The sequence below is a fragment of the Moschus berezovskii genome, chromosome 9 (genome assembly GCF_049115385.1).
Source record: "Moschus berezovskii isolate FMDL1 chromosome 9, NW_MosBer_1.0, whole genome shotgun sequence".
In the NCBI taxonomy this organism is placed as follows: Eukaryota; Metazoa; Chordata; class Mammalia; order Artiodactyla; family Moschidae; genus Moschus; species Moschus berezovskii.
The window spans coordinates 99,247,313-99,272,778 of record NC_142468.1 but is presented as its reverse complement, the minus strand read 5'-3'; the positions used below and the strand labels follow the sequence as shown (position 1 = coordinate 99,272,778).

At 51.5% G+C, this 25,466-nt stretch overlaps 3 protein-coding genes across 10 annotated transcripts; 2 read left to right on the top strand and 1 right to left on the bottom strand.

The window, feature by feature from the left end:
* Window positions 1-26: 26 nt before the first annotated feature.
* SLC39A2 (solute carrier family 39 member 2) lies at window positions 27-2,988 on the top strand. Of its 3 annotated transcripts, XM_088840024.1 has the most exons (5): window positions 27-826; window positions 1,015-1,145; window positions 1,378-1,428; window positions 1,852-2,430; window positions 2,609-2,988. In XM_088840024.1, the coding sequence occupies exons 1-5, from the start codon at window positions 712-714 to the stop codon at window positions 2,666-2,668; spliced, it is 936 nt and encodes a 311-aa protein (XP_088696150.1). In that variant the 5' UTR covers window positions 27-711; the 3' UTR covers window positions 2,669-2,988. The 3 variants fall into 3 exon arrangements, with proteins under 3 accessions (XP_088696150.1, XP_055292789.1, XP_055292787.1); XM_055436814.2 differs by having other exon boundaries at window positions 2,080-2,988; XM_055436812.2 differs by having other exon boundaries at window positions 1,852-2,988.
* A 7,748-nt stretch (window positions 2,989-10,736) lies between these two features.
* NDRG2 (NDRG family member 2) lies at window positions 10,737-19,475 on the bottom strand. Of its 6 annotated transcripts, none has more exons than XM_055436815.2 (17): window positions 19,388-19,475; window positions 17,675-17,740; window positions 16,877-16,957; window positions 16,506-16,547; window positions 16,020-16,125; window positions 15,691-15,811; window positions 15,447-15,509; window positions 14,509-14,569; window positions 14,230-14,316; window positions 13,996-14,052; window positions 13,715-13,818; window positions 13,229-13,273; window positions 12,890-12,941; window positions 12,464-12,511; window positions 12,174-12,209; window positions 11,969-12,020; window positions 10,737-11,727 (listed from the first exon to the last, which is right to left on the bottom strand). In XM_055436815.2, the coding sequence occupies exons 3-17, from the start codon at window positions 16,949-16,951 to the stop codon at window positions 11,561-11,563; spliced, it is 1,116 nt and encodes a 371-aa protein (XP_055292790.1). In that variant the 5' UTR covers window positions 16,952-16,957; window positions 17,675-17,740; window positions 19,388-19,475; the 3' UTR covers window positions 10,737-11,560. The 6 variants fall into 6 exon arrangements, with proteins under 6 accessions (XP_055292790.1, XP_055292792.1, XP_055292794.1 ...); XM_055436817.2 differs by lacking the exon at window positions 19,388-19,475 and adding an exon at window positions 18,722-18,809; XM_055436819.2 differs by lacking the exon at window positions 19,388-19,475 and adding an exon at window positions 18,448-18,664.
* A 3,615-nt stretch (window positions 19,476-23,090) lies between these two features.
* Window positions 23,091-25,281, top strand: TPPP2 (tubulin polymerization promoting protein family member 2). Its single transcript, XM_055436823.2, has 3 exons — window positions 23,091-23,571; window positions 23,818-23,971; window positions 25,007-25,281. The coding sequence occupies exons 1-3, from the start codon at window positions 23,399-23,401 to the stop codon at window positions 25,193-25,195; spliced, it is 516 nt and encodes a 171-aa protein (XP_055292798.1). The 5' UTR covers window positions 23,091-23,398; the 3' UTR covers window positions 25,196-25,281.
* Window positions 25,282-25,466: the final 185 nt, after the last annotated feature.

Sequence of the window (25,466 nt, the reverse complement as noted above, 5' to 3'; positions counted from 1 at the left end):
ACAGTGTCGGTGTTGTTAATACTAGAAATCTCAACTTCCTTCTAGACATTTCCATGCCTGGAGCTATTTCTCTGGAGTGCCAGGATAGGGGAGTCCCTTCCTCTACTAGTTCTCGTAGAGTGGTGGCAGCTCCCCTTGCCAGCCCCACCTCCTTCTTATCCCAAGTGGCCCCAAATCCCCTTTGAAAGGATGCAGTTCAGGTATCAACAGAGCAACCTAAAGGCCTTGAGGCAGAGTAGACAGGGTACGGAAGGCTGAGATCAAATGTCCTGAGTGAGGCAGATCAGTTTGTCCCCAGGACAAAACAGCTGGGGAGAGCTACTAAAGACACTGTGGATTAGAACAGCCCCAGGCCAGAACTAAGGCTCGACAGCCCCTGGATTAGTCACAGCACTGAAGAGGAGGAGAAGACACTGCACCAGGCCATGCCTGGCAGGGAGTCTGGAGTTTCTGGTTTTGAAATTTCAGGAAGGCGTCAGCCAGGGGAGGGGCCTGCATGTAGGGGAAGGGCGAGAAACTGGGGCCGGGCAAGCTTCCTATGTAAGGCTACGCAAGAAGAGGCAACATAGACCAGAAAGAGGATCCCCAATAGCCTCCTGAAACTCAGGAGAGTGAACACTGCAGCTCTGACCACCTGAGACACCCCTCTTGCTCCAAAGACTATAACTCCGTTTGTCTTTCTGAGGCCTCTACTAACCCTGTCCCACAAGGATGGAACTACTGCTAGGGGCAAAAATCGGCTGCCTCCTTGCCCTGTTCGTGCTCACTCTGATCTGTGGCCTTATTCCCATCTGCTTCAAATGGTTCCAGACTGCTACAGCCACAGGTACAGCCCTGTCACATCTCTGTCCCCATAACCTAAGTCTGACTTTAGCCTTGTCACCCTGTCCTGATACCTTGCTCTTATTCTCTCATCATCCCCAGTCTTCGGACACCGAGTGCTGCCCGTGGCTCCTTAGTCATCTTCCTATCTCCTCTTTGCCAACTGGATTGTAACTCTCTGCTTTGAATTAGGTCGTCACCGCCGGGTCCTCAGTTTCCTGGGCTGCATGTCTGCTGGTGTTTTCCTGGGAGCGGGGTTCATGCACATGACTGCTGAAGCCTTGGAGGGAATTAAATCAGAGATCCAGAACTTGGTGATACAGGTGAGCGGCAGACCTACAAGGCCGTGAGGCCAGAATGATGAACAGAACAAGGGGAAGAAAGGGGAAAAAGTGCCAAAGCCAAGGACAGAAGGAGCGACAAGGAAGATGACGGCTCTGTGTGGAGTGATGGAAACAGGTCAGACTGGCCTTGAAGGAAAGTGCTAGAGCCAACGGCACAGAACAGGAAGCCGAGCTGCTTTCCCTCATCTAATCTGTGCTTTTTTCTCCCTAGAACGGGACAAAGAGTGAGGGGCATTCTGATGATGCTGCTGATTCAGCTTATGTAAGTGTCTCCCACCAGCCCTTACCTGGACAGGAAGGAGAACCAGAGATTACTTTCATGCCCAGACCTTTTTGAGAGGATTTATGTGTGGAATTCTAAGAATTCCTCCTGCCCCTCAGCTCTAGCGTTGTTGTTGGCAAGGAAAGGTGGAGCCACTCAATCCTCCTGGGCTTATGAAACCCAGAGAGAACTCTTGTTTAACCTTCCATTCTTTCTCTGGACCCTTTGATATGCTTCATATCATTTCCCCGTATTTCTAACCCTATTGATACCCTTTCCCTTATTTCCTCAGGTTTTCTTGTGGTCAAACGTCCATGTCTCCTTGGCTTTGTTCCCCATTTTTATGTTCTGTTGCCACACTTCCCATTCTCTTCAGCCCAGTCCCAGTCCTGTGCAATTTCTTCCCTTCCTTACTTCCCGCAGGGCTCAGCAGTAAAGAAACCACCATCAACGCAGGAGACTCGAGTTCGATCCCCAGGTGGGGAAGAACCCCTGGAGAAGGAAATGGCACCCCACTCCAGTATCCTTGCCTGGAAAATCCCATGGAACCTGGCGGGCTACAGTCCAGAGGATCGCAAAGAGTTGGATACGACTGAGCACAAGCACAGCACACTTTCCCATCTCACAACCCCTCTTTCTGTTCCCACCCAGATGGAGTATCCCTACGGAGAGCTCGTCATCTCCCTGGGCTTCTTCCTTGTCTTCCTTTTGGAGTCGCTGGCCTTGCAGTGCTGTGCTGGGGCTGCTGAAACACCCAAAGTGCAGGAGCAGGAACTGGGTACCGCTCATGAGCTTGAACCTCACAGCCACGGACTTCTGCCCTCGCCCTCGCGGGGTCCCTTTCGAGCCCTCGTCCTCTTGCTCTCGCTCTCCTTCCACTCCGTGTTTGAGGGTCTAGCTGTGGGGCTGCAGCTCACAGTCGCATCTACTGTGCAGCTTTGTCTTGCCGTCCTGGCTCACAAGGGGATCGTAGTGTTTGGCGTAGGACTGCGGCTGGTGCAGGTAGGCACTGAATCACGGTGGGCTGTGCTCTCCATTCTGTCTTTAGCTCTCATGTCCCCCCTGGGCCTAGCCATAGGGCTGGCCGTGCCTCAGGGAGACTCTAAAGCTGGGCAAGGTTTGGCGCAGGCTGTGTTAGAAGGCATGGCAGCTGGTACGTTCCTGTATGTCACCTTCCTAGAAATTCTGCCCCGGGAACTCGCAAGTCCTGAAGCCCCTCTGGCCAAGTGGAGCTGTGTAGCTGCTGGTTTTGCTTTTATGGCTGTCATTGCCTTGTGGGCCTGAGAGATTCCTGCCTTTTCTGATGGAGCCAAGATGACCTCCCTACCCCCAGGAGAAGCTGCTCAAATGACTTCACCCTCTGACACATCTTCCCTGAGACACAGTGACATTTACTAGGCATTGTGCCGTAACCTGGACCCCAACTTTTCACCACGTGAGATGCCATTTCTCATACAGGACTGAGAAAAAGTTGTTTTGGTTGAGTGCTTATAAATGAGGATTTGACTCTTGCGCCGTTTATGCTGTTATGTGTAATAAAATGTCTTTTTGTCCCCTTCAGCTGTGCTGTGCTGTGCTTCATTTCTCTGGGTTGCCTAGGAAGTGCCTGGTCAGGAGGTGGTGGAGTGGCGAGCGGGAAGGGTGAGTGTGGGACACAGTCTTGTTTTCTGGAATTGGGCCCCCAGTCATTCATTCTGTCAGTTGCAGGCCCAGCCCCTCCAGTTATGGGAGCATTGTTGAAGTTCCAACAACTCCCTACCACCTTATGCACGTGTGTGTGTCTGTGTGTGTGTCTGTGTGTCTTGTGTGTGTCTGTGTGTGTGTGTGTGTCTGTGTGTCTGTGTGTGTCTGTGTGTGTGTCTGTGTGTGTGTCTGTGTGTCTGTGTGTGTGTGTGTGTGTGTGTGTCTGTGTGTCTGTGTGTCTTGTGTGTGTCTGTGTGTGTGTGTGTGTGTCTGTGTGTGTGTGTGTGTGTCTGTGTGTGTGTGTGTGTGTCTGTGTAGGTCACTTCAGTCTTGTCCAACTCTTTGCGGCCCTATGGACCATAGCCCCCCAGGCTCCTCTGTCCATGGTAGTTCTCCAAGCAAGAATACAGGAGTCCTTTGCCATGCCCTCCTCCAGGGAATCTTTCCAACCCAGGGATTGAACCTGCATCTCTTACGTCTCCTGCATTGGCAGGAGCGTGGTTTACGACTGGCGCCACCTAGGAAGCCTCCTTACACACAGATTTGAGAAACTGAGCCAGAGCTCCCACATTCAGAGAGAAGAGGTTTAGGGATCTAGATTTTTCTCCTATGCTATCCACACCAACCCTACTCCCAGTGTAGGGAGTATCAGCCTCCCACAAAGTATCCAACAGACTCTTGAGATAAAGCTAAATGGAGGCTATTTCCATATGCTTCCTCTGTTTCATGCTGAGCCCCATGTGGCTTCAGGGACTCTCTTACTCTTCTTAGAGTCTCTGTCTCCTTCCAGCAGCCTCGTGCTGAGGGATTAAGAAGCAGTGTGTTTGGGGAGAGAGAGAGATGCCAGATACATGTCTGGGGTGATTACTGGGTTCACCCCATGACTTAGTGACTTTCTTTCTGCCTGCCTTACCTGCCACTCTGGCTGCAGCCCCTCCTTTCTAGACCACTTGCCTTTCAGTTTGAGTAACTCTTACAATGTGTTGCTTCTCTTAAGAGCTGCTAAGGACATATACGTTATCTAAAACTAAGGGGGAGCAGATGCCCAGCCACTGACCCATGGGATGGAGGAATATATCAAACTAAGTGGAAAAATAGGGAAAGAGAAGGTGTGCCCTGTGCGCTCAGCCGCTCACCAGTTTGCTCCTATTTTTGGCATTTAACTGCCCTTAACACAGACAAGGCCTCCTGAGCTTCATTCTCGTCTCAGTCTGTCTCCTGTCCATCCCATTCCCCTTCCCGTAAATTAAGATACACAAACCTCTGCACCAACCCAGCTTACACTCACAGGGATCAGTGAGAAGGCAAGCCTCGGGCAAAGCTAAATAAAAATATCTGACAAGGGAAATAACTTCCCTGAAGCATCGTCCTATTTTGTTTTCCCCTCAGTATTAATTGCACTCACACGGAATACACTCCAATGTAGTAATGACAGAACTTCTGTGCCGAGCATCTGGCACTGTTCTATTGCTTTCACATGTGTTATCTCACCTTCCCAACTCTACCAGCTAAGTATTATCCCTATGGTAAGTCAGGGGAAGTACTAGAAAAGTTAAATAACTTGGTAAAAGTTAACTTGGTAGCTAGCTGGGCTTCAAACCCATGTTTCTGTGATTCTAAGAAAAACTGAAGATGTAGCTTTTCTTCTCCTACCTTACCTTTCCCTCCCCATCTTCCACGTTAGGGTTTCATAAGAAAGCAGAGAGCACTTTGGATCAGTGAGGCAAGCTTAATAAAGGGAGTATATAGAAAGGTGTGGGCAGGGTTTAGACAGAGCAACAAGGGATGGTGCAATTCCTTGGGGCTGAGTAATAACAAGGCTCTTACCTGGGCTGAACAGAGGGAGTAGCAACCAGAAACCAGAGGGCTGTCCAATGAGAGCTGCGGCCTTGGTACAGGGACACACCCAACCTGCAGGGACCGGGAGAAAGTCGGAGCAGTGCCCTCACTCTCCTCCTCTGTGGCCCGCTGCCAGTGTCTCGTGCCGGCCGTACCCAAACAGAGACCGAGGACAAAAACGTCTATGGGCGACTGTGCCTAGGTCAGCCTGTGAGGCACAGGGCCTCAAGAACTCTGGAAGGGCAGATCGAAGACAGTCCACACACCATCGATTCTCTGCTGCCTTCCACTCCAGTGATCTTGCCAGGACTTTGGAAGGGACACGATTATATGGAAGTTAGCTATTTCTGGGACTGAGGATTTGTACGACTATAGAAAGGAGGCTTGAGGAGGAGTACATTAAACTCTACGGCTCTCCATATGTTTCTGGGTCACTGATGCTATCAGCATTTGACGACAATGAGCAGAGGCTGGAGATTTCAAGCGTGAGTGAGTCATGCATTTTTTTGCTTCCTCCCAACCCACAGGCCTTTAGATTTCCCTTCTCCTCCTCTGCTTTCAGCCATCCTTCCGAAGTCCATTTCCTTTTCCTTTCTCAAGATTCTTACCAACCAGGAACCATCTTTAGTTTGAACCATATTGTATCAAGAGCTGGAATAGAGCTGGGGAATGCCACACAGAGAGAACACTGGGATGAAGGAAAGGAACAATCTCGATCGTCTTCAAAAGCTCTGAATCCCCACCTGGGAGCCAGAAAGGACTCGAAGGGAGCAGAAGATGAGTGTGATTTCTGAATGAGCTAGAAATGAGGAGGAATGGAGTAAGAACCATAGGACAGGAAGGAGAGCTGAGTTAACTGGGGCCTGGGGACTAGAAGCCAGATTCAGGAGTGAACCCTGATTCACTCAGCCTTGAAAGATAGATTGTAACTGAAGAAAATTAGAATCATGAGAGTTGAAATATAAAAATCAGAGGGAAGATATACAGGTTGGAAGAGTGGATAAGAGGAGAAACTAGTTGGAATAATTACAAGAGAATTTATAGAAATAGTTTTCAAATCTTCTCGAGTCTTCTTTTTGTGTCTCTTCGTCACCCGTCTTCTCCACCCCATCTATTTTTTACATATTTAAACAGGAAAAAAAAATCTGAAACAGAAGAATGAAACCTCCAACTTCCTTCCCACTTTGAGCCAGCTTTCCATTTTTGCACCAATAAATGATTCTCTGGGGAGTTCCTGGGTGATCTAGTGGTTACTTTCACTGCCATAGCCCAGGTTCAATCCCTCCTCAGGGAACAGATTCCACAGGTCTCGTGGAGTGACCAAAAAATAATTACAAATAAAAAAATAAATAATTCTTTGAAGTAATCCTTGGGAGCTCCCCACCTTTCCTTTGCTTACAAGCTAAGGGTTGGGTTTAGATATTGCTGTTGTATGAAGAAAGGGAGATGGGGAACAGCATATTGAACAGTATTCAGTGACTACCTCAGAGCCAGGTGGGATGCCAGTCAGAGAACAACACAGTGAACAAGATACACCATGAACAAAAACCAAAGAGCTCTGAACTAATTTTTATGAGGCAATTCATGCCATTCCACCCCTCCCCTGAAGGACAGCTTTCCAATGTCTTGCCAGAAGAAACGGTCCCTTGCTCCTGGCTCTGGGTGATAGAGCTAGAAACAGCTGATTGGGGCGGGTTGGTAACGTGAGTGTGCCAATCAGCCAGACACCCTCACATTCCCCCCCCAGCCCCCAACCTGAGGGAGAAGCCCACGGTTGCCAGCAAAGGTGAAGCAAAAAGGGTACAGACAGGGGTGACACCCACCCCCACCCCCAATCTGTGAAGATGCTTCAAAACACCAGTTGTCAATTATTTCCTTTTTTATGTCCGTTTTTGTTGTGAGTTACTTTTTTATATAACTTTATTTAAATAATTAATGTTTAAACAAAATTATATTTAAAAAGTTACAACAAAAACGGACATAAAAAAGGAAATAATTGACAACTGGTGTCTTTAAAAATCTCCACAGACTGGGAGTGGAGGTGGTAACTTTATTTATTTGGCCTTCCCTGCTGGCTCAGATGCTAAAGAATCTGCCTGCAATGCAGGAGGCCCAGGTTCAATCCCTGGGTTGGGAAGATCCCCTGGAGAAGGGAATGGCAACCCACTCCATATTCTTGCTTGGAGAATCCCTTGGAAATCCCTTGGACGCAGGAGCCTGGAGGGCTGCAGTCCATGGGGTCGCAAAGAGTCAGACACCACTGAGCAGCTAACACACAGATTAATTTATTTTGCTGTGCAGGGTCATCACTGCTGTGTGAAGGCTTTCTCTAACTCTCTAGCGGGGAGTGCGGGGGCTACTCTCTAGTTACAGTGCATGGGCTTCTCATTGCGATGGCTTCCCTTGTCGCAGAGCACAGGCTCTAGACTCGCAGGCTTCAGCAGGTGCAGCACACAGGCTTATTGGTTGTGGCTCTCAGGCCCTAGAGCTCACTGACCGCAAGAATTGTGTGGGCTTCCGCGGTTTCAGCTCCTGGGCGCTACAGACTCAGTACTTGTGGCGCACAAGCTTAGCTGCTTCACGGCAAGTGGGATCGTCCCAGACCAGGGATTGAACCCGTGTTTCCCTGCATTGGCAGGCAGACTTTTATCTACTGTACCACCAGGAAAGTCCCTGAGTTGCTTTCTTTAGATTCATTGAAAGTGAAAAAACAGGGCAGAAGCATTCTATTTTTACTGTATATTTATCCAGTTGGAGGAAAATTCAAATGTTGGTGAGAAGAGAAGGTTATGTTGTGACTTACATCGCTCTGGGCACTGTTTTCCCTGACCACACCCCTGGCCTCTGGTCAGAATTGACTCACACTTTCCACTTTAGTCCGAAAATCTCTATAGAAAGGTGGTGTCTCCCACTCTGGCTGTTCCCTGTTAGAGGAGTGCTCTCTAAAGCTTAACATCTATCCTCCCGCTGCAGTTTCACTGCTTTGTGTGTTCCTTCAGAGAATCACGCTTTCATATCTCTTTAGTAGTTCCAGAATTTTTAAGGGCTGTCATCACTGTGTTCTAGTTTTAATCTCCTTCCCATGGCACCCTTGCTTAGCTGTCTTGGGCTTCTGTCCCTAAAGTCAGGGAAACATTCCTTGATAATAAGAGGAAGAGAGAAACAAGAGTCCTAAGCCTGAAGCCAAGACAAAAGAGAGGTAGCTTGTGGTTTGACATCTATAAAGTCCCCTCACCTCTCCTCTAAGCTTTGATCTTGAGAATGGGCAAGAGCCACAGACCACTGCTGACCACGGTATCAGGCCTTCCCTCCATAGTTACCACTAGAATCACAAAGAGCCATGGGAGACTTTGGAAGGGACCTGGGAGCTGGGGAGTTAGGAAGAACCATGCCAACCACAGGGGGGCACTGCATCCCCATGGGCTAGCCTGGAGTGCTAGCCAACAAAGCAGAGAGGTCAGTCAAGGACAGCAAAGCCCCTCTCCCTTGCTCCCAGCAGACAGCATCTCTCCCTCTACTTAATTCTTGGGTTTCCTAAAGATGCAGACACATCTGTAGGAGAGAGATAGTCACCAGCCATTCACACCCACCTCCATGGCAGATACACACTCTCTGATATGTATACACAAATGTAACTTACTCCCTCTTCTGAAGAGTACCCTGATAGCAGTGTTATCTTTGTAGGTAAATGTACTGAGAAGACTGGCTTTCCCTTCCATAATGAACAACCGCAGGTGTTGCTGGTCAAGGCTGTAAGTTCTCTGCCTTTTCTGCATGTTTATCTAGGAGCTGGTTGGTCCAATGTTCCAATTACAGTGTTTCGTTTCTTTAGCATGGAATTTAAGCCCTGCTTGCTGTCCACCCTGTGTGTGGTTGGTCAACACCCTCACCATCCATAGCCGGCTCTGTAACTTCTTTATCTCTGTGTGCGTGCACGCATGCTAAGTCACTTCCATCAGATCCAACTCTTTGTGACCCGATGGACTGCAGCCTGCCAGGCTTCTCTGTCTGTGGGATTCTCCAGGCAAGAACACTGGAGTGGCCTCTACAAAGATTACATCATGACCATTGCAAGCTGCTGACCTTCAACACCCCCTGAAAAAAGTTCAGGGTGAAAATCAGGAATGAGGCACTCTGTGCTCTGAAAAAAAAAAAAACTGGCAGAACAAGCCTTCAGATAGTTAGATCTTTTCAGGAAAAGGTTTTATGAGTTCCAATTCTTGCATCTTTTCATACCTAGAAAAACATTGACGTCATTAATGGTGAAATCTCCTTTGGCTATTAAAAAAATTTTTTTTTTTTTTTACAATTAAAAGTCAAAATAGAGTAACTATGGTTCAGACATCCTGGGAAATAACTATTTCCCAGATATCCTGAAAAATGATATTATGGGTGTGATTGCAGATTAGATGCTGTGACCTAATGTAGAACTTAATGCTCCTGTAATCCATTTTTGCTTCTGTACTTTGCTTGCTGCTCATAAAACCAAAGTTACTCCATTTTAAGAGAAGGTTGTTTTTAAGTAAAGATTCCTAAAATTGCTTTTGAAAAAAAAAAAGGAACACTGGAGTGGGTTGCCATTCCCTTCTCCAGGGTCTGTATCTCTGCTAGTAACCTAATATTGCCCCCTTCTGATACTGGCCTACTAAATTTAAGATCCTGTGTGAGACAGTGAGGAAGTGCTCAAGATTCAAGCATACATTCCACTCTCCGCTTTGATGCCAATGTGTAGTCTCAAACTACATTAGTCCGTAGCTCAGTTCCACTGAGGAAAGTACAATTGCCTATGGCATTTCTATTGTATGAAGTAATCTAACAAATGACCTTGTAACAATCCATCTACAATCCTCTTGCCAGTAACGCTATATGGTGCCTTCTCATTTTTACTTCTTGTGCCCCAAGAGCATAAGAATCAGCCTGCAACAGCCACAGACTAATTGAAGTCCTCTCGATCATTGTTCTTACTTGAAAAACCACACGCATAGTCTAATTAACTCCCTGATTCACAGAAGAGGAGAAATTCCTGAGAGGAAGTCCTCTCTTTTGCTGTAATTCTCCTGAAGGAGTCTTCAGATAGGGATCAACTACGAGCAATCCAACCTCTCTAGCAACTGCATGAGGCCTGGTCTACTGACTGTATTGATCAATCGAAAATGAAATCTACAGAACCCTAGGGAGGATCCTGCCAGAAAATGAGTCAAAAGAAGTCCTTTGGACACTTGCATCAGTTTTCTGTGCTTCCTTCTTTAAAATCACGATGTTGGTGATGTCTCTAAAATCCTATGACATTTCTCAGTGGGCCAGTCCACTGATAAGGAAGTCTCTTAAGATCTGAGTACCTCCTCTGGCCCCCAACTGGGATATCCTATCAATATCAAGGGCAATACCATGCTACTAGAGTAGGGAGCAGTGACCATGAGGTCACATTTTATAGTGTGTCTATGCTATACAGGGGATTCCCTGGTGGCTTAGACAGTAAAGAATCTGCCTACAATACAAGAGTCCGGGGTTCAATCCCTATGTCAGGAAGATACCCTGGAAGAGGGCATGGCAACCCACTCCAATATCCTTGCCTGCAGAATTTCATGGACAGAGGAGCCTGGTGGGCTACATACAGTCCATGGGGTCCGCAAAGAGTTGGACACGACTGCGCGACTAATACTTTTGCTATACAAGCCCTCTCCAGTGGTTTTGTCCCCTTGAGAAGAGAAATGTAAGGGCTGAGCCGGGAGAGGCAGAAAAGGGGCATGAGGCCGGCATATTCAGACCCAGAAGAATAATGGAGCTCAGATTCCTCTATAGTTTATTGTTACAGCAGAAGTTGTGGGAGACAGGAGGGCACCCCCCACATATAACACACTGTGGTCAGAGCCCCAAGGCAGCCCTTCCCACCCCCATGCCAAGCCCCAAGCAGCCATGCCCAGCTTGGCTCCCCCCCACCCCCCTCTAGACACACGCTGTCTAGATAGCTACCAAAGTTAGAGCAGCCAACGGCCCCAGTCCCCTTCCTACTGCCCAGCTCCAGTCCTTCCGTCACACTTTTCACCACCCACCACCTCCCATTCCAACTTCCATTTCCACACTGAATGTTGCTGGCATGTCCTGAGGACCACTAACCCACCAGCAGTTCTCCCCTGTCACACATTCATTTAGGCCCACGCCCTTCAGAGGCATGAAGGATTAATGCGACACCATGTCAGCTTTGGTGAGTGGAGCCCCAGCCCGGAGCCCCTTACCCTTGAAATCTTTGATAAGGAGGGAGAGTCTGGGGGAGTCACCACGGACAACTTCTACAACCTCTTGTCCCTTAGCTACAGACACCCAGATTAGGGAGCAGGGATACATGCCTTCTCCGCCTTAACACCAAGATGAAGGAGAGGGATCATTTAGGGGTCTGGGTCCCTAAGAGATATTAGGACATCTCTCCCAGGAGCTGAGGGAAATCACAGGTTAGAGGTCAAGGTTAGGGTAGCAATCAAAGATCAAGGTCATCTCCCCACATGATCTGCCCAGCTTCCTGTGCTAACTTGGGCCCAGTGCCCCATGCACCTCCCAGGTTAGTACTGGGGGAGGTGAGGGCTGGGTCCCACACCAGGGCAACAAGGGTCATTCAACAGGAGACCTCCATGGTGTGCCCTGGGGGCCCTGAAGAGAGAGTCCCAGACTCGCTGCTCTGGGACAGGGTGCGAGAGCGGGACCGGTTGCCATCAATGGATGCTGCGCTGGTCAGGGAGGCCGTACGAGAGCGGGACAGGCGAGTCATGCAGGATGAGGCCACTGTGGAGACGGAAGGAAAAGCCAGCAGTCAGAGAGGAGGTGGGACGAGAAGCAAGCAACTCAGAGTGGGGTGCTTGGGTGGAGACGAGAGTTACAAACGGAGCCAGGGGTCAATGAGCCTGATTTGACAGACGGCGGTAAATCCCGGAATTAGCCGAAGTGGTTCCTGCCCCCTGTGGCCTTCCCTCCTCCTGTGCCACAATCTCCTGTCCGCATGACAGCCTCTGACCCCCATACTCACTATAGCCCATGCCCTGCAGGAAGTACTTGAAGGCCTCGGTCAGCTTGCCTGGCTGTGAAAGTAAAATGAGGAAAGAGAGATCGCAAAGTGAGGTTAGAAACTGAGCTGGAGCCCATAGCCATGGCAGGTTAGAGATGGGGTGTGTAGCAAAGGGTATAGTTCAGGGCCACTAATATCCCACCCCACGAACGGCAGGGGTGCTCACCTGAGTCAGCTGGGGCTGCCCCCCAGAGTCAGCCATCTGTTCAGGAGAGAGTCATCCAGAAAAAGTGATATACACATAAACAAATGAGCCATGCCGAGAGGTATAAGAGAGCGCTCTTCCTAGGCTTTCCACTCCAGGCCGCTGGGGTGTGTTTTGTTTCTTTTCCTCCACCCACCCACTTGCTCCCATGTAGGACCCTGGAAGCGAGCCTAGCAGCTGAATCTGGAGAAGATCTATGGCTCTGGACCGGGGGCCAAGAGTCAGGCTGGATGTGGAATAGGGTTACTGACCTTGAGGAAAGAAGTCTGGGTGGGGTCCAGTTTTGAGTTACATTCCACCTGGAGTAGGGAGGAGGTTGAATGAATGAAGTCACACTCCCAGTGGCCCCTCCCAACCAAAGGACCCAAGGGCCCAGACCCAATTCTTTTTTTCTTTTTATTTTATTTTGCCCATACCCACAATATATGGAATCTTAGTTCCCCGACCAGGGATCAAACCCATGCCCCCCGCATTGGGAGCACGCAGTCTTAACCACTGGACCACCAAGAGTCCTCCAAGTTCCTTTCTTAACAAGCCTCTGCCCATTTCCTTCTTGTCAGGAATCAACCTCTTATGCCCCAAAGTTACTCTTCCCGCCCCCAAACAGAGCTTGCTTCTTGGCAAGATAGCCCTCTGACTGCCACCCTCCTTCACCCACCCCAAGACTCCCTACTGACCACTGCATCTTCATGGGGTGCTTGGTCTCCTACCACCAGCATCACAGGGCACCTAGAGGCATAGTGTTGGGGAGCAGGTGATGAGCCCCTGGCACTCCCTCCTCTGCCTCCTCCCAGAAGAACAGTTGGCTCCAAAGAGAAAACAACCTTCTGAAACCCGCTGACCCCACCAACAGAGTTCAAAGGGGTAAGACCTAGAGGGTGGTGGTTTGCTAAACAGGATAGGGGAAGAGGTGACAAGAAAATTCCCTGGCAAAAGACTCTCCTTCTAAAGGACGTAAGCATCAACTAGGGGAGGATCCAGGGAGAGAGGCAAAGCTTTATCCCTTAAAGTCTTACTTGAGGGTGGTATCGCCTCCACGCACAAAGTTCAGGTCTCGGCGACTAAAGGGGGTTTAAAAGAAGAGTAGAAATTTTAGGCAAGAAGTGCTACCCACCCTGATGTAAGCCAGCTTCCCCATGAGGAAGCAATCTTCCTCCCCTAAATTAGAGTTGAATATTGGTGATTACAAGTGAGAACCGAAGGAGAAGGTGACAGACAGGCCTCAAGCATGAGCCCTATGGGCAGTGAAGCGGATGAAGGGCACGAGGACCGGAGATCATCTTACTTCAGGGAATCCAAAAGTCCAAGGAAGTAACGAGAGAGAGGGGACGGCTTCTCACAATTCTTTCCCCTCCCGCCGCCCCCCGTCTGTCCTGCAGCTGCCCCCTACGGCCCAACAATCCCTGCCCACCTCGCACAGCCTGCTGCCCCTCCCCTCGGCCCCTCTGTGCCTCCCACGACCCCTGTGACCGCTTCTACACTTCTCTTCCATGCCCACTCACTTGTTGTAGCTGTTCCAGTACAGTTCAATGTTATCCAGGTTGGGGGCATGTGCAATGATATTTCTGTACTTTTGTATCAACTCAGAATTTCCGGACAGCTCTTCCTGAAGGAAAATAGAGGGAGAATAAATAGGGCTGGGAAGAGAACTCAAGCACAGTTATTAGATGCACAGAGGCAAGCGTTCTTCCCTCCCCAAATCAGTCCGAAGGAAGGAAATCACCCCACACATTCCAGTCCCTGCTGGTTCCCTCTACTTCTTCCATCTTCCACAACCACTTACCTGGCTGAAAAGATGTCCAAGGATCATCTCCGAAATGGAAGAGGTGAGTCCTGTTAGCTATGAGGACAGGGCAGGTGGGAAAGCTCAGGACGTTAGGAGTAGAGTCCCAACTTTCTTTCCTGCTCCGTCCCCCCTCCCTGAAGCTCACAGGCCAGCCCGTTATGTGGTTGGAGCCTAAATGGGCCCACACAAGGGGAGACCCCCAAGATCTCAGTGCACAGGCCCCCTCCAAACCTTGTGGGCTGCCCAATCCATCCAGCCTTTGGCGTTGGGATCAATGTTGATGAGGACAAGACCCTCGACGGTATCAGGGTGGGTAAGCTGAGGGGCAGCAGAGGGAAGTCAGAGGAGGCACGGACTTATCCCCTCCCCACTGAGCTCTGCCCACCCTAGGCTCCATGGGGCCTGCCTGCCACCCTTGTACTCACAGCCTCCCCCCAAGCAGGCAACAGTAAACACTGCCGGGGCCTTGGACCCGCCTTTTGCTTATCTGGGTTTTTTTAAATTTCTTACAGCGTATCGCGACAGGACGTAGGCCCCAGCTCCAACACCAATTCCAATTATTGTGGAGAAACTGTGAAAAGTAAATGTGGATCTAATGGGTCCTGGTATCCAAAACTTTGACTCTCCAAACTCCTCACCCTCCTTCCTAAGGCCATAGGCTCAAAGGACAGAAAGGGACCTTCCTTTGGTGGGGGGATGCTGAAAAAGAAGGTGCCAAGGAGCTAAAAAATGGACACTGTAGTCTTTCCCCAGCTCCCTCCGGGAGAGTGAGTGTCTTGAAAAGAAACACCCACAGGCCAGCCAACCAGACACTGTTTCCTATGTAGCTCTTTGTCCAGGCTCAACTTTCAGGAGCTAGTTCAACTAGTTCTGTTTTAGTTCCTGGTTCCTCTAGGGAAATGGGGAAGGAGGGAACTTAAAGCAAGATATTAAAAAAAGATACAACTTTGGTGAACAACAGGAAGTATCAGGAGAAAGAGCCAGAGGGGACCCGCAGCTGCCCGGGGCCCTGATGCCCAGGAAAAGCCAAGTCAAGGACCTGGCCCAGGCGTCAGCAGCACTAAGTATCCACCGAAGAGGCCACACCCGGCTGTCTTTCCCTTCTCTCGCCCCCTCTGCCTCTGTCTGGAGGAGGCACAGGGAGTGGGAGGGAAAGACAGGCCTGCCTGGTTCCTCAGGGACTACATCGCCCCCTCCTCGTCTCCTCTAGCTTCCAGATCAGAGAAGACCCTCCTCAGCCTGAGGCAGGGCCAGGCACACAGCTCCCTTTTCTTCTCCTCTATCCCTTAGGGCTACTCTGCTGACTCAAGTCAGCTTTCCAAAGCCACCCACTTCCTCGCAACTGGGATAGACAACATCTAGTCCAGCCAGAACTCGCTCAGGAGTTCTAAGGGCCACCTTGTGCTGGAAAGAGAACTCTGGCTTGGAGGGGTCCCCAGGCGTCTCACTTTAAGTACTGCAGGATGCAAGGGATCATGTCCGCAAGCTGGTCCAGAGATGGGTACTGATACCTGGAGAAGAAAAGAATGTTGAGGAAAACACCAACCTGCCCCCAGGCCCCCCGCCTCCGTGTCCTACTCATTCTCTCCCAGGGCCACCATTTGCCCTCCCCTTCCTGCTCCCTGATCCAATCTACTCCATACCTGCCATGCGCCTCACAGCCTGATGAGGAGGGAAGGAGCTAATTCTCACCCCAAAGGGAACACGGGAGCCCCCTCTTCCATGCCAGGGGCATCCACATGAACCCGCACGAAGTTCTGAATGATTTCCTGCATATCCGCAAATTGAAACAGCGGCTGGAAGCAGGATTTATCTAAAGAGAATCCCCATCACCCCAACAGTAGAGTCAGATGGGGAAAATGTCCCCAGGTCAGAACCCACCCTGTGTCTTTCCGGCCACATTCAGACTAGGAGAGAACCTGCCCTTGACATACCACATGGCTCCCTTCCCATACTGACCCGCCCCCTGCCCCACCAGCCTCTTCCCAGAAAGAAATGGGAGAGGAAGTGAAGGTCCTTACAGTTGAGTCCCACATCATGGTAGGTGAGTATCGCTGGCCGTTTGGGTTTGGGGGTGCCATAGACAGTGAAACTGACAGAGCCATAAGGTGTCTCCACAGAGTGAGTCTGCAGGAAAACAGGTCCCCATCAGCCAGGAGTTAGGCTGAGAGGAGAAGAGGCAGGAGAGGAACCTCCATCAGAGTCAGGCAGTTGAAGGGGTAGGGGCAAAGAGAGGAAACTGGAACCAAAAAGTAGAAATAGGATCAGCAAGAATTTAGGGGAAATGACACTGGAAGATGATTTAGGGGGTGGAAAAGAATAATGAAAGATCGAAGAGCATCAGAGAACTCTGAGAAAAGAGGGAGGAGAAGGGAGGAAAGCAGGGAGATGGGGACAGGAAAGGACTGCAATGGAAGGAGAAGCAGAGAAGAAAACCAGGTGGGGGCCCCTCCTTCCTGGGGAGAGAAGAGCCCCTCCTCCCACCCGGGGCTGCCCCAGGCTGTTACCTGTCCCTGGTCCAGGAGGATTCGGGCAGCTAACTCAGCCTCCTGGAGAGATACACACAGAAACACGCAGCCACGGAGAGTCACAGAGAGACAGACACAGATAAAACAAAGGTGGGCAAAGAGACCAACGGAGACCACGACAGAAAGAGATTGACGAAAGAGAGGCATGGAGAGGATGAAGGTTAGCGGAGTGACAGGGAAACGCCTGGCCTCAGCGGTGGTGTTTGGGATGCATGGGAGATGCGTGGGGAGACGCGGCGCGTGGGGGGTGTGACTGAGAGTGAGATCGCGAGTCTGGGAAGGGAAGAAGAAGTGAGGGCTGTGCTCGGAGGTCTGGGATTCGGGCCTGGGAGTCAGGGGTCTCTGATAACCTTGGCCACCTCGGGTGTCTGCCCTGGCAACAGCGGCTTCTCCTCCGTGATCTGCACTTCCCGCAGCTCTGCCATGGCGACCTGGCAGGGTGGGGAGACACAGAGCCTGGGGAAGCTGCCTCCACACCGCACGCCTCCCCCAACCCCCGGCTTCCTCTCTCAGCACTGGACAGTGCTGGGTGCGGAGGGCCCCAGGAGCTGCATACTACTCCAGGACACAGAGAGACGCCGTCCGGCACCCCCAGCTGCAGGGCCAAGCCGCTGGGAAAGAGGGCTTGGGGAAGAGGACTCCGGACACCACTTCCTTTCAGCCTGGCCATCCCAACACCCCTTAACACCAACACCTCCGTGCCCCCTCCCCTATCCTGGATGGAAATATCAGGGTGGGGCAGTAGGGCAGCTCGGGTTTCCCAGGCTATATTTAGGGGCCACCCCACACTCCTAGTTAGGTAGGGGGTGAAACTCGTGGCTCAGTGACTAGGTGCTCTAAAGATACCGAGGGATGGGTATCGAGAGTTCACCACTGACTGTGACCTTCGACTAAAGCGCCAAGGTCAGCAGCGCAAAGAGAAAGGGGCTAAAAATGACCTGAGTAACATGACCAAGGGGGGGAGGGGGAAACCAGAAAAGAAGGACAAGGGACATCTGTGTCCAACAGACCCAGTGCGTCCCTTCCTCCCAAGACTCCTGACTTCGAATAAAGTAGCCTGTATTCAACCTTTGGGGCTGGTGAGGAGCAGAGTACCTGTGCAGACCAGCAGAGTAAAGCGCCAGCAGCCTGGAGGTGGGGTCACTTACTTGGCTCCTATTGGCTGGATGAAGTAGGGTTGGGGTCAGGGTTCTCACTCCTCCTGGCTCTGGGGTCTGAGAAAACAAGGCAATGAGGTGAATGACATGGGAGACAGATCCCGGGTCTTTTAGAGGCAGAAAACCTAAGCCAAGACCTGGACTATCTGGGTCACCAACCCCTGCCAGGTCACTAACCCTCCCAATCTGTACCCACGAGTCCAGTGAACAAGTCTTCTCCAGGCTTCAGCTAGAATCAGTACAGGCTGGAGGGGTCTGCCGGGCAACACAGCAGGTCTCAGTCCAGGCTCGGGGAAGAGGGGCGGGGGGCCGGGGGCGGGGCGGGGAGAGGAGAGAAGGAAGTGCTGATGTGGAGGAAAGAGCGTGTCTTGTGTCAGAACCTCTGGATTCTGCCCCAGGCTCTGCTGCTCCCACTGTGACCTTGGCTCCGTCTGTCACTACTCTTGCGCTCAATTTCTTATTTGCAAATGAAAGTGGGGACTAAGGGATCCCCAAGATTTTTGACAGCTCTCGAGTGAGATAGGGTGGCAGAGCACGACTGTTTCCTTCCACCATTAAAAAAAAAACTTCTTTTTTTTAAGCCTCGTGCCTTCGCTTCTCTCCTCCACCCAGTGTCGGTGTGGGTCCCGAAAGTGAAGAAGGGGTGTGTGGGGGTCGGTTCCACAGTCTCTCCCCAGCCTGCCCCGACGACCCGCAAGGGCTGAGAGCCAGCTGGGGAGGGATGGGGAGGACGGATGGGGCTGACCGGGCCCTGCCCCCGGAACCTGTGCCTCCGAGTCCCCTCGCTGCTATCCGCGTGGAGAAGGACAATTCGCGCGGCTGGCGCGGAGGGCCCTGGACCCCGGCCTCAACTTCGTGCACGCCCCAAACACGCCCTGCAGCCCGCGGAGCCTCCGCCTCCGTGCGCCGCGGCCTCGCGGCCCTGCGGGCCGGCTGCTGCCCACGAGCCGTACACTCCGAGGGCTTGGGATCCAAGCGCCTCCCGGCACCCTCGGCGCCAGCCTGGCCCCGCGGCCCCACTCCCGCCCTTCCCCCTACCTGCTGCCGCCGCGGCCGCTGCCACCTTCACTTGCCTTTGACTCCCCGGCCCGCCCCGGCTTGGGCTCCCCCACAGACCCGCCCCCGGCCCGCCCCGGCCCGCCTCCGGGCCGCCAGCGCCCCGCAGACCCGCCCCAGACCCCTGGTAAGCACGCCCCCCTGCACCCCGCCCCGCGCCTCCCACAGCTCCGGGAGGGGCAGCGCCGGGGGCTCGGGGAGCTCTAAAGAAAGCCAGCTGCTGGGTGCTTCGAGGCTCCGGCCCGCGCTCCCCACGGCATTCCCCATCCGCCCCCCCGCAACCGGGCGGCTGTGGGCGTGGGGGATCCCTGAGTCCCGTGGGGGATCCCTGAGCCCCTTGGGGGATCCCCACGCCCGCTCTCAGCACAGCCCCCACCCGTGGTCTGGCCCTGCCTGTAGCACTCAGGCTCCTTCCTGCGCCCCGACTCCGAGGTGGGAACGGGCAAAAGGGAGACGAAGGCAGGGTGCTGGCACCCCACGATTTTGACTCCACCCGCCTGGAAACAGAGGGCTAGGCTAAAGAAGGATCGCTGCTGAGGAGGCGAGGGTCTCGACCGCGGAGAGGGGAAGGTGTGCCTGCACCGACTAGGGGGTGGGGGCGTCGAGGGCGCGGGAGTTCCAATTTCGGGGCGCCCAGGGTCCTGGTACCTCCTCTCTCTGCAGTGTCCCGGCGACTGCTCTCCGGGTTGCTCCCTGAGAAGTTGCAAAACAAGGCGGGGAGGGGGGGCGGGGAATGCGGGGGGCCGCTATAAATAGAGGGAGATCGCGGGAGGGGGAAGAGGATGGCCAACGGGGACTCCCGGGTCAAGGCCCCAAGGAGGGGCGGAGGAGGGGCCAGGACCCCCAGGGGTGCTGACTCGGGTAAACAGGCACAGGGGTGGAGTTAATTCTGTAGAAGTGGGATGGGGGTTTAGGGAGGACGCAGTGTCCCGGGCTGGGACCCAAGAGACCCTGTGGCTTCAGGGCTAACCCCTTCTAGTCTGGCCCAGAGAAGGAGGCCGGCTCGGCCCAGCCCAGGCAATGGTTTCTCAGGGGCTGCTGCGTCTCTCAGAGCCTGGATCCTCACTCACTCTGCTCTCTCCCCACCTATATGCACCCTCCCTGTGCCCCTGGGGGTGGTGGGGGGAAGTGACCCAGAATGGGATAGTTTTGAGGCTAAAGAGATTCAAAGTTGTCTTACACAAAAGGACACAGACTGGATTTCTCCCCACCTGCACCCTTTCCAGGTTCCCTCCCCCAGAGGCCCCCACCCCATCCTCCTTCAGCCTGGTTCCTGAGTTGCCATTTCGGGGGCTGGGCGCCAGGCCAGTTGGGAACAATGGCCAATGGAACTGGAGCTGCCAACTGCAACACCAGCTCAGACTGCCCCCCCAAGACCCCTAAATTGCCTTCCCCCTCCTGCCTGGGAACCACCCCCCACAACCACCCTCACCACCCCCTCACATCCAAGGAACATCAATGCCCCTTTCTTCCCCACTTGGCAGGGTCTATTGGAAAGGAGGGGCCAAGAGGGAGGAGGTGACCCAGAGTAGATCCCAACTAATCAAATCCAGCTTTTAACAACCCCAAACCTAAAGGATTCCCTCTAGATCCCCCAATTTGGGGCACCCAAGTTTTCCTCCAGTCCCTTCCCCGCTAGGGAAGACCATTTACCCAGAAACTGGGCACCCTGGCTCCTTGCCTAGTCCCCTCTCCCTACTTGATGCCAGTTTAACACTCTCCTGGACAAGGAAAAGCCTGCTGGAATTGGGACCGTAGATAAAAATGTATAGGACAGAAGAGAGCTCTCCCAGACCAGCAGTGAGAAATTCTGCCTGCGGCCTCCTGTGATGTATCTAAAGAAGGTCTTACTTGGAGTGGGGGAGGGAAGGACCTGGAAGTTCCAGCATCTAAATTCGTCTCTGGGTCAGGATGACTCAGGGGGAACCTGATAAGGGGCCTACGCAGGGGCGTAGGGCAGACAGGAGTCGGGAAATTTCCACTGGGATCTGTTTGCTTCCTAGGCTAGGGGTCTCAGCCTGCCACAGGCAGTAAGAGGCTGCTTGTGCTCTAAGATGGGCTTCGTCCTTATCAGGGCAGGTCTCAGCCTGGCCCAGTGTCAGTGGCCCAACAAGAACATTTCCCCTCACTTCCTTCTCTTGGACCAAGAAACATCTTCAAACTATACCTCCCAGTTGACAACAATAAGGACCTGCTCTGCGCAAGCCACTGTATAGATGGAATTCAAAGAAGTGTGAGTCTAGTCCTACCTCTCTAGAGTTTAGGATCCAGTAGCTGAGAGAAGATACAAAGATAGAAAAAGTTCAGAATGATGCAATATAAGATTAATTGTTTAGACAATAAGTCCTATAGGAAGAGTTTCCATCCTTTTCACGTGGGAGATCAGAGACTTCCATTCCCAAATAATGATTTTAGAATCCCCTGATGGGGGCGAATTCATGTCAATGTATGGCAAAACCAACCAATATAATATTGTAAAATAATTTGCCTCCAATAAAAAATAAATTAAAAAAAAAAAAAGAATCCCCTGATGGAGACCAACTCTGAATTCAGCAAATACTTTCAGGTAAGTTTGTTCGGTTTTCTGATAATTGCAACATCTATTTATGTATGCACCTACATGTGCAAAGTTTATTATTTACTCAATGACCAGTCTTCTGTATATATATAGGTTCCACAGGCCCTCAATAACTCAGAAACCCTTGCCCAAAGTGGCTGCAGCCCACAGGCTAAGAACCATTCAATTCAGTTCAGTTCATTAGGGTAAAGCATCCTATGAGAAGTACAGTACAGTACTTGCGTGAGAAGGAAGGGCATTCTATCAAGGCAGAGAGACCATAAGGGAAAGTTTAGGGACAGAAATACACAAGTTACTTTGATGAACTGCATAGTAGCTACTCCCTGGAAGGTAATGCCCACATAGTACCCCCTAATACTATAAGATAAATATTATTGTCCTCACTGTACAGATGAAGAAATTAAAGCTCAGAGATGTTTAGTCTCTCGCTCAAGGCCACTCACTCAGTCAGTGATTTATCTAGGAATTAAATCCCTGGATTCAATCCTCTCCAAAGTTATTCTGTCTCTACTAGACTTCAGGTAGCCTCTGCAGCATAGTGATTAGGTCATTATGGCCACAAATACAGAGTAATATTGATGAAACGTGACATCTGGTAAGGTGGATTGGAGCCAAGTATGAAGGTCCTTGAATGACACGTAAAAAGGGTTGACTCTTCAAAAAGTTTTGAAGATCCAGTGTGTTCTTGATCAAGAGCGATGGATAAGCAATTGTTTTGTGAAAATAATTTGATTGGGAGCAGGGGGTTAAGAAGCGATGGATAGTGGAGTGGTTGAGGGTAAGGCATTTGACTTAGGAAAGAGGTCATTTAGAAGCCAGAATAATCAACTAGATATGAGATGACAGGGACTTGAATAAAGAGTGGGAGTAATAGGAATGGAAAGGAAGGAATGACAAGGGAAATTACAGAAATCAGTAACTGATTAGATGGGGTGGGGAGGGAAGTCACCAACCTAGTGGCTCAATTTTAGGAGCCATGAAGTTCATTCCTCTAAATGGTTTCCAGCCAGAGAAAAGGCCAAAGAGAAACTCCTTCTGAAAGAAGAAACAACACATGTAGTAAAAATTGAATAAAATTACAGCATTACTTTAAAAAGAGAGGGGAGGGCATTCCCTAGTGGTCCAGTAGTTACTCAAAGCCATCACTGCTGAGGGCCCAGGTTCAATCCCTGGTCAGTGAACTAAGATTCCACAAGCCATGTGGCATGGGGAAAAAAAAATTCTCCTGACCTGCATAGAAAATTAAAATTATCTGGAAGATTTTGAGAGTCTGAGGCTCACCCTCACCCTAACCCAGACAGGTGTGTGACCGTCCAAGGCCCATGCTCTTTCTGTGTGGGGCCCAAACTGGAAGCCATTTCAAGTTTCCTATTGAACCTGGTCTGCCAGAGCCAGTGGGATTCTCCATGTGGGTCATTAATCCGGCCAGGAGATGAGAAAAGGACAGTGCTGGACTGATGTCAACCTGTTTCCCTTAACTCCTTCCCTGAGCTCTCCTCAACTTTTGTTGAGGGACAGAGCATAATGCAGTTTAACTAGGACCAGAGGACTGGTTCAAGCAGGGCTGAACCAATGAGGGAAGCTTGGTCACTTGCAGAGATCAGGAGGTTGGCAACATGCTCAATGCAGCATGCAAGGTAGGGACCTAAGACTCCCTCCCCCAAGATTAGAGCTGTAACAGGGACTGAAAATGATGTCACATAAACACTGTTGAGGTCACAGAAGCTTCCCTCTCCTCCCCTGTCTCCCTCCCCACTGCCCCCCAGTCTCCCCAGCCAGCCGACTCCCACGGATCTGCACACACTTACCTACAGAGGCTGGTTAGGGTCAGGCACCATCCGGGCACTCTCAGGTACACAGAAGTGGTGGGGAAGTGGTTGGCAGTGGCGATTATTCAGTCTGTAGGATCCACACTAGTATCCCTCGTACTGGGAACAATAGGTCGGACGGGTGTGTTTGTTCCTGTTGCTGATTCTGATTTTACTTTAACCTTCATCATGCTTACTTCTCAGTCCTCCCGTCCCCTCCTCCCTCACCCCCAAGTCTCCCCCCGTACTGTCCTCCCCCACCTCCAGTAGACCATGGCATCAGAAGCGGAAAGAACATTCCAGCGGTTTGCTGTCTTTGGAGAATCGTCGGGCAGTGGCACTGAAATGAACAACAAGAACTTCTCCAAGCTGTGCAAAGACTGCGGCATCATGGACAGCAAGACGGTCACCTCCACTGACGTGGACATCGTTTTCAGCAAAGTCAAGTAAGGGGCCAGAGACAGGAGTGGGGGTGCTGAGTAGAACAAGCAAGGCCACGGGATGAGGCAGGGTTTCTGCGGTAGAACATCTGTAACGGGTCTCCTGAGCACCTCGTGGGTGCCTGGCTCTGCCAGTCCCTGACCTCAGGACATTCAGTGTGTAGAGGCCCCGTCTGAGTTAGGGGAGGGCTGGACCTTGGAAAGCGATGAGTTCATGTTCCCCAGTTCCTGGATTTCTGTCTTACTGACCAGGGCCAAGAATGCCCGAACCATCACATTCCAACAGTTCCAGGAAGCGATGAAGGAACTGGGCCAGAAGCGATTCAAGGGGAAAAGCCTGGATGAAGCCCTGGAGAACATTTATAAGCTCATGGAGGGCAAGGACCCAGCTACCACTGGTGTTACTGTGAGTGACAGACTTCATTCCTAACCCTGACTCTGCTTCCCTGAGTCCCTGCTGCTCTCATCTCCCCTCCCCGCAACCCTTTTCAACAGCAGCAGGGAGACGGGGCAGAAAGCCTTTGGGCACTGTTGGTACTGAAACAGACTAATTTAGAGATCATCGAGTCATTTCAGAAGTGAGTAAACTGTGAGAAGAAGTGACTTACCCAAGGTCCACAGCGATTTTATTTATTTGCTTATTTTTCTTTTCACATCTATTTTAATAATAAAACTTAGACTCATTCCCAAGTATCCAGGATCTGGGCCAGGCCACCAGGGCCAGGTGGCTTTGAGGGGACACTGAGTGCAGACCACCTGGTACCTGCTCACTACTCCTCTTCGTGCTCTTATGTAAGGTCTAATGTCCAACTTCTTGCCTCGCACCCACCTTTCTGTTCCCTATGTATCCCCTCTCTACTAAAAGCTCTTTCTACTGTGGGCCTTCCCAGCAGGACAGAGGGGCTTCCCTGATGGCTTAGACGGTAAAGAATCTGCTTGCAATGCTGGAGAGACCTGGGTTCGATCCCTGGGTTGGAAAGATCCCATAGAAGAGGGCATGGCAACCCACTCCAGTATCCTTGCCTGGAGAATCCCCATGGACAGAGGAGCCTGGGGGGCTACAGTCCATGGGGTCACAAAGAGTTGGACAAGACTGAGCAACTAAGCACAGCACAGCAGGACAGACCTTGTGTTTTAGGTCTGGGGTTTGAAGTCTTCTGGCTGCAGCCTAGTCAAAATAGCTTCTCTGGAAGCAGAAAAGTCCACACACACCTCTCTACTCATCCCCATGCCCCGGATTCCTTTCTCACGAGTGGATGGCTCTTATCATAGTTCCTCCTGTCATCTGCGCCTGAGCCCTAAGGAGGCAGCACCATGCCAGGGGTTGAACATGAGCTCAGACAACTAATAAAACTACTCGAAGGCCATCTCTAGAGAAGGGCTGTGACAGTGGAGGGGAAGGAAGGGAGAAGGCTCAGGCTCCTCACCCTCTGGCCCACAGAAAGCGACAACAGTGGGCGGAGTGAGCCGGCTGACGGACACCAGCAAGTACACTGGCACCCACAAGGAGCGCTTTGACGAGAGCGGCAAGGGGAAAGGCATCGCGGGACGGGAAGACGTGACTGACAACTCTGGCTACGTGAGTGGCTACAAGGGTGCTGGCACGTATGATAAGAAGGGCAACAACTAGGGAGTAGCCTCATCTTCGCCTGTTGGCCCTTGACCCTGCATCTTGAACACCAGGGAGCTTGGGGGGGACAATAAACATCTGTGTGTGCAGCAGTTCATGAGCTCTGTCTTCCACCTGCGGAAAGACGAGGGACCCTTGGGGCAGAGACAGTGAGAAGAGTCGAGAAACTCAAGGGTAGGACTTCCCAGAAGCACGCCCTTCATTCTACTTGGCCTCCTCATCACTGGGTAGCATCCCCCTCAACAGCTGCTTCTAAGAACATGGCTGAGGA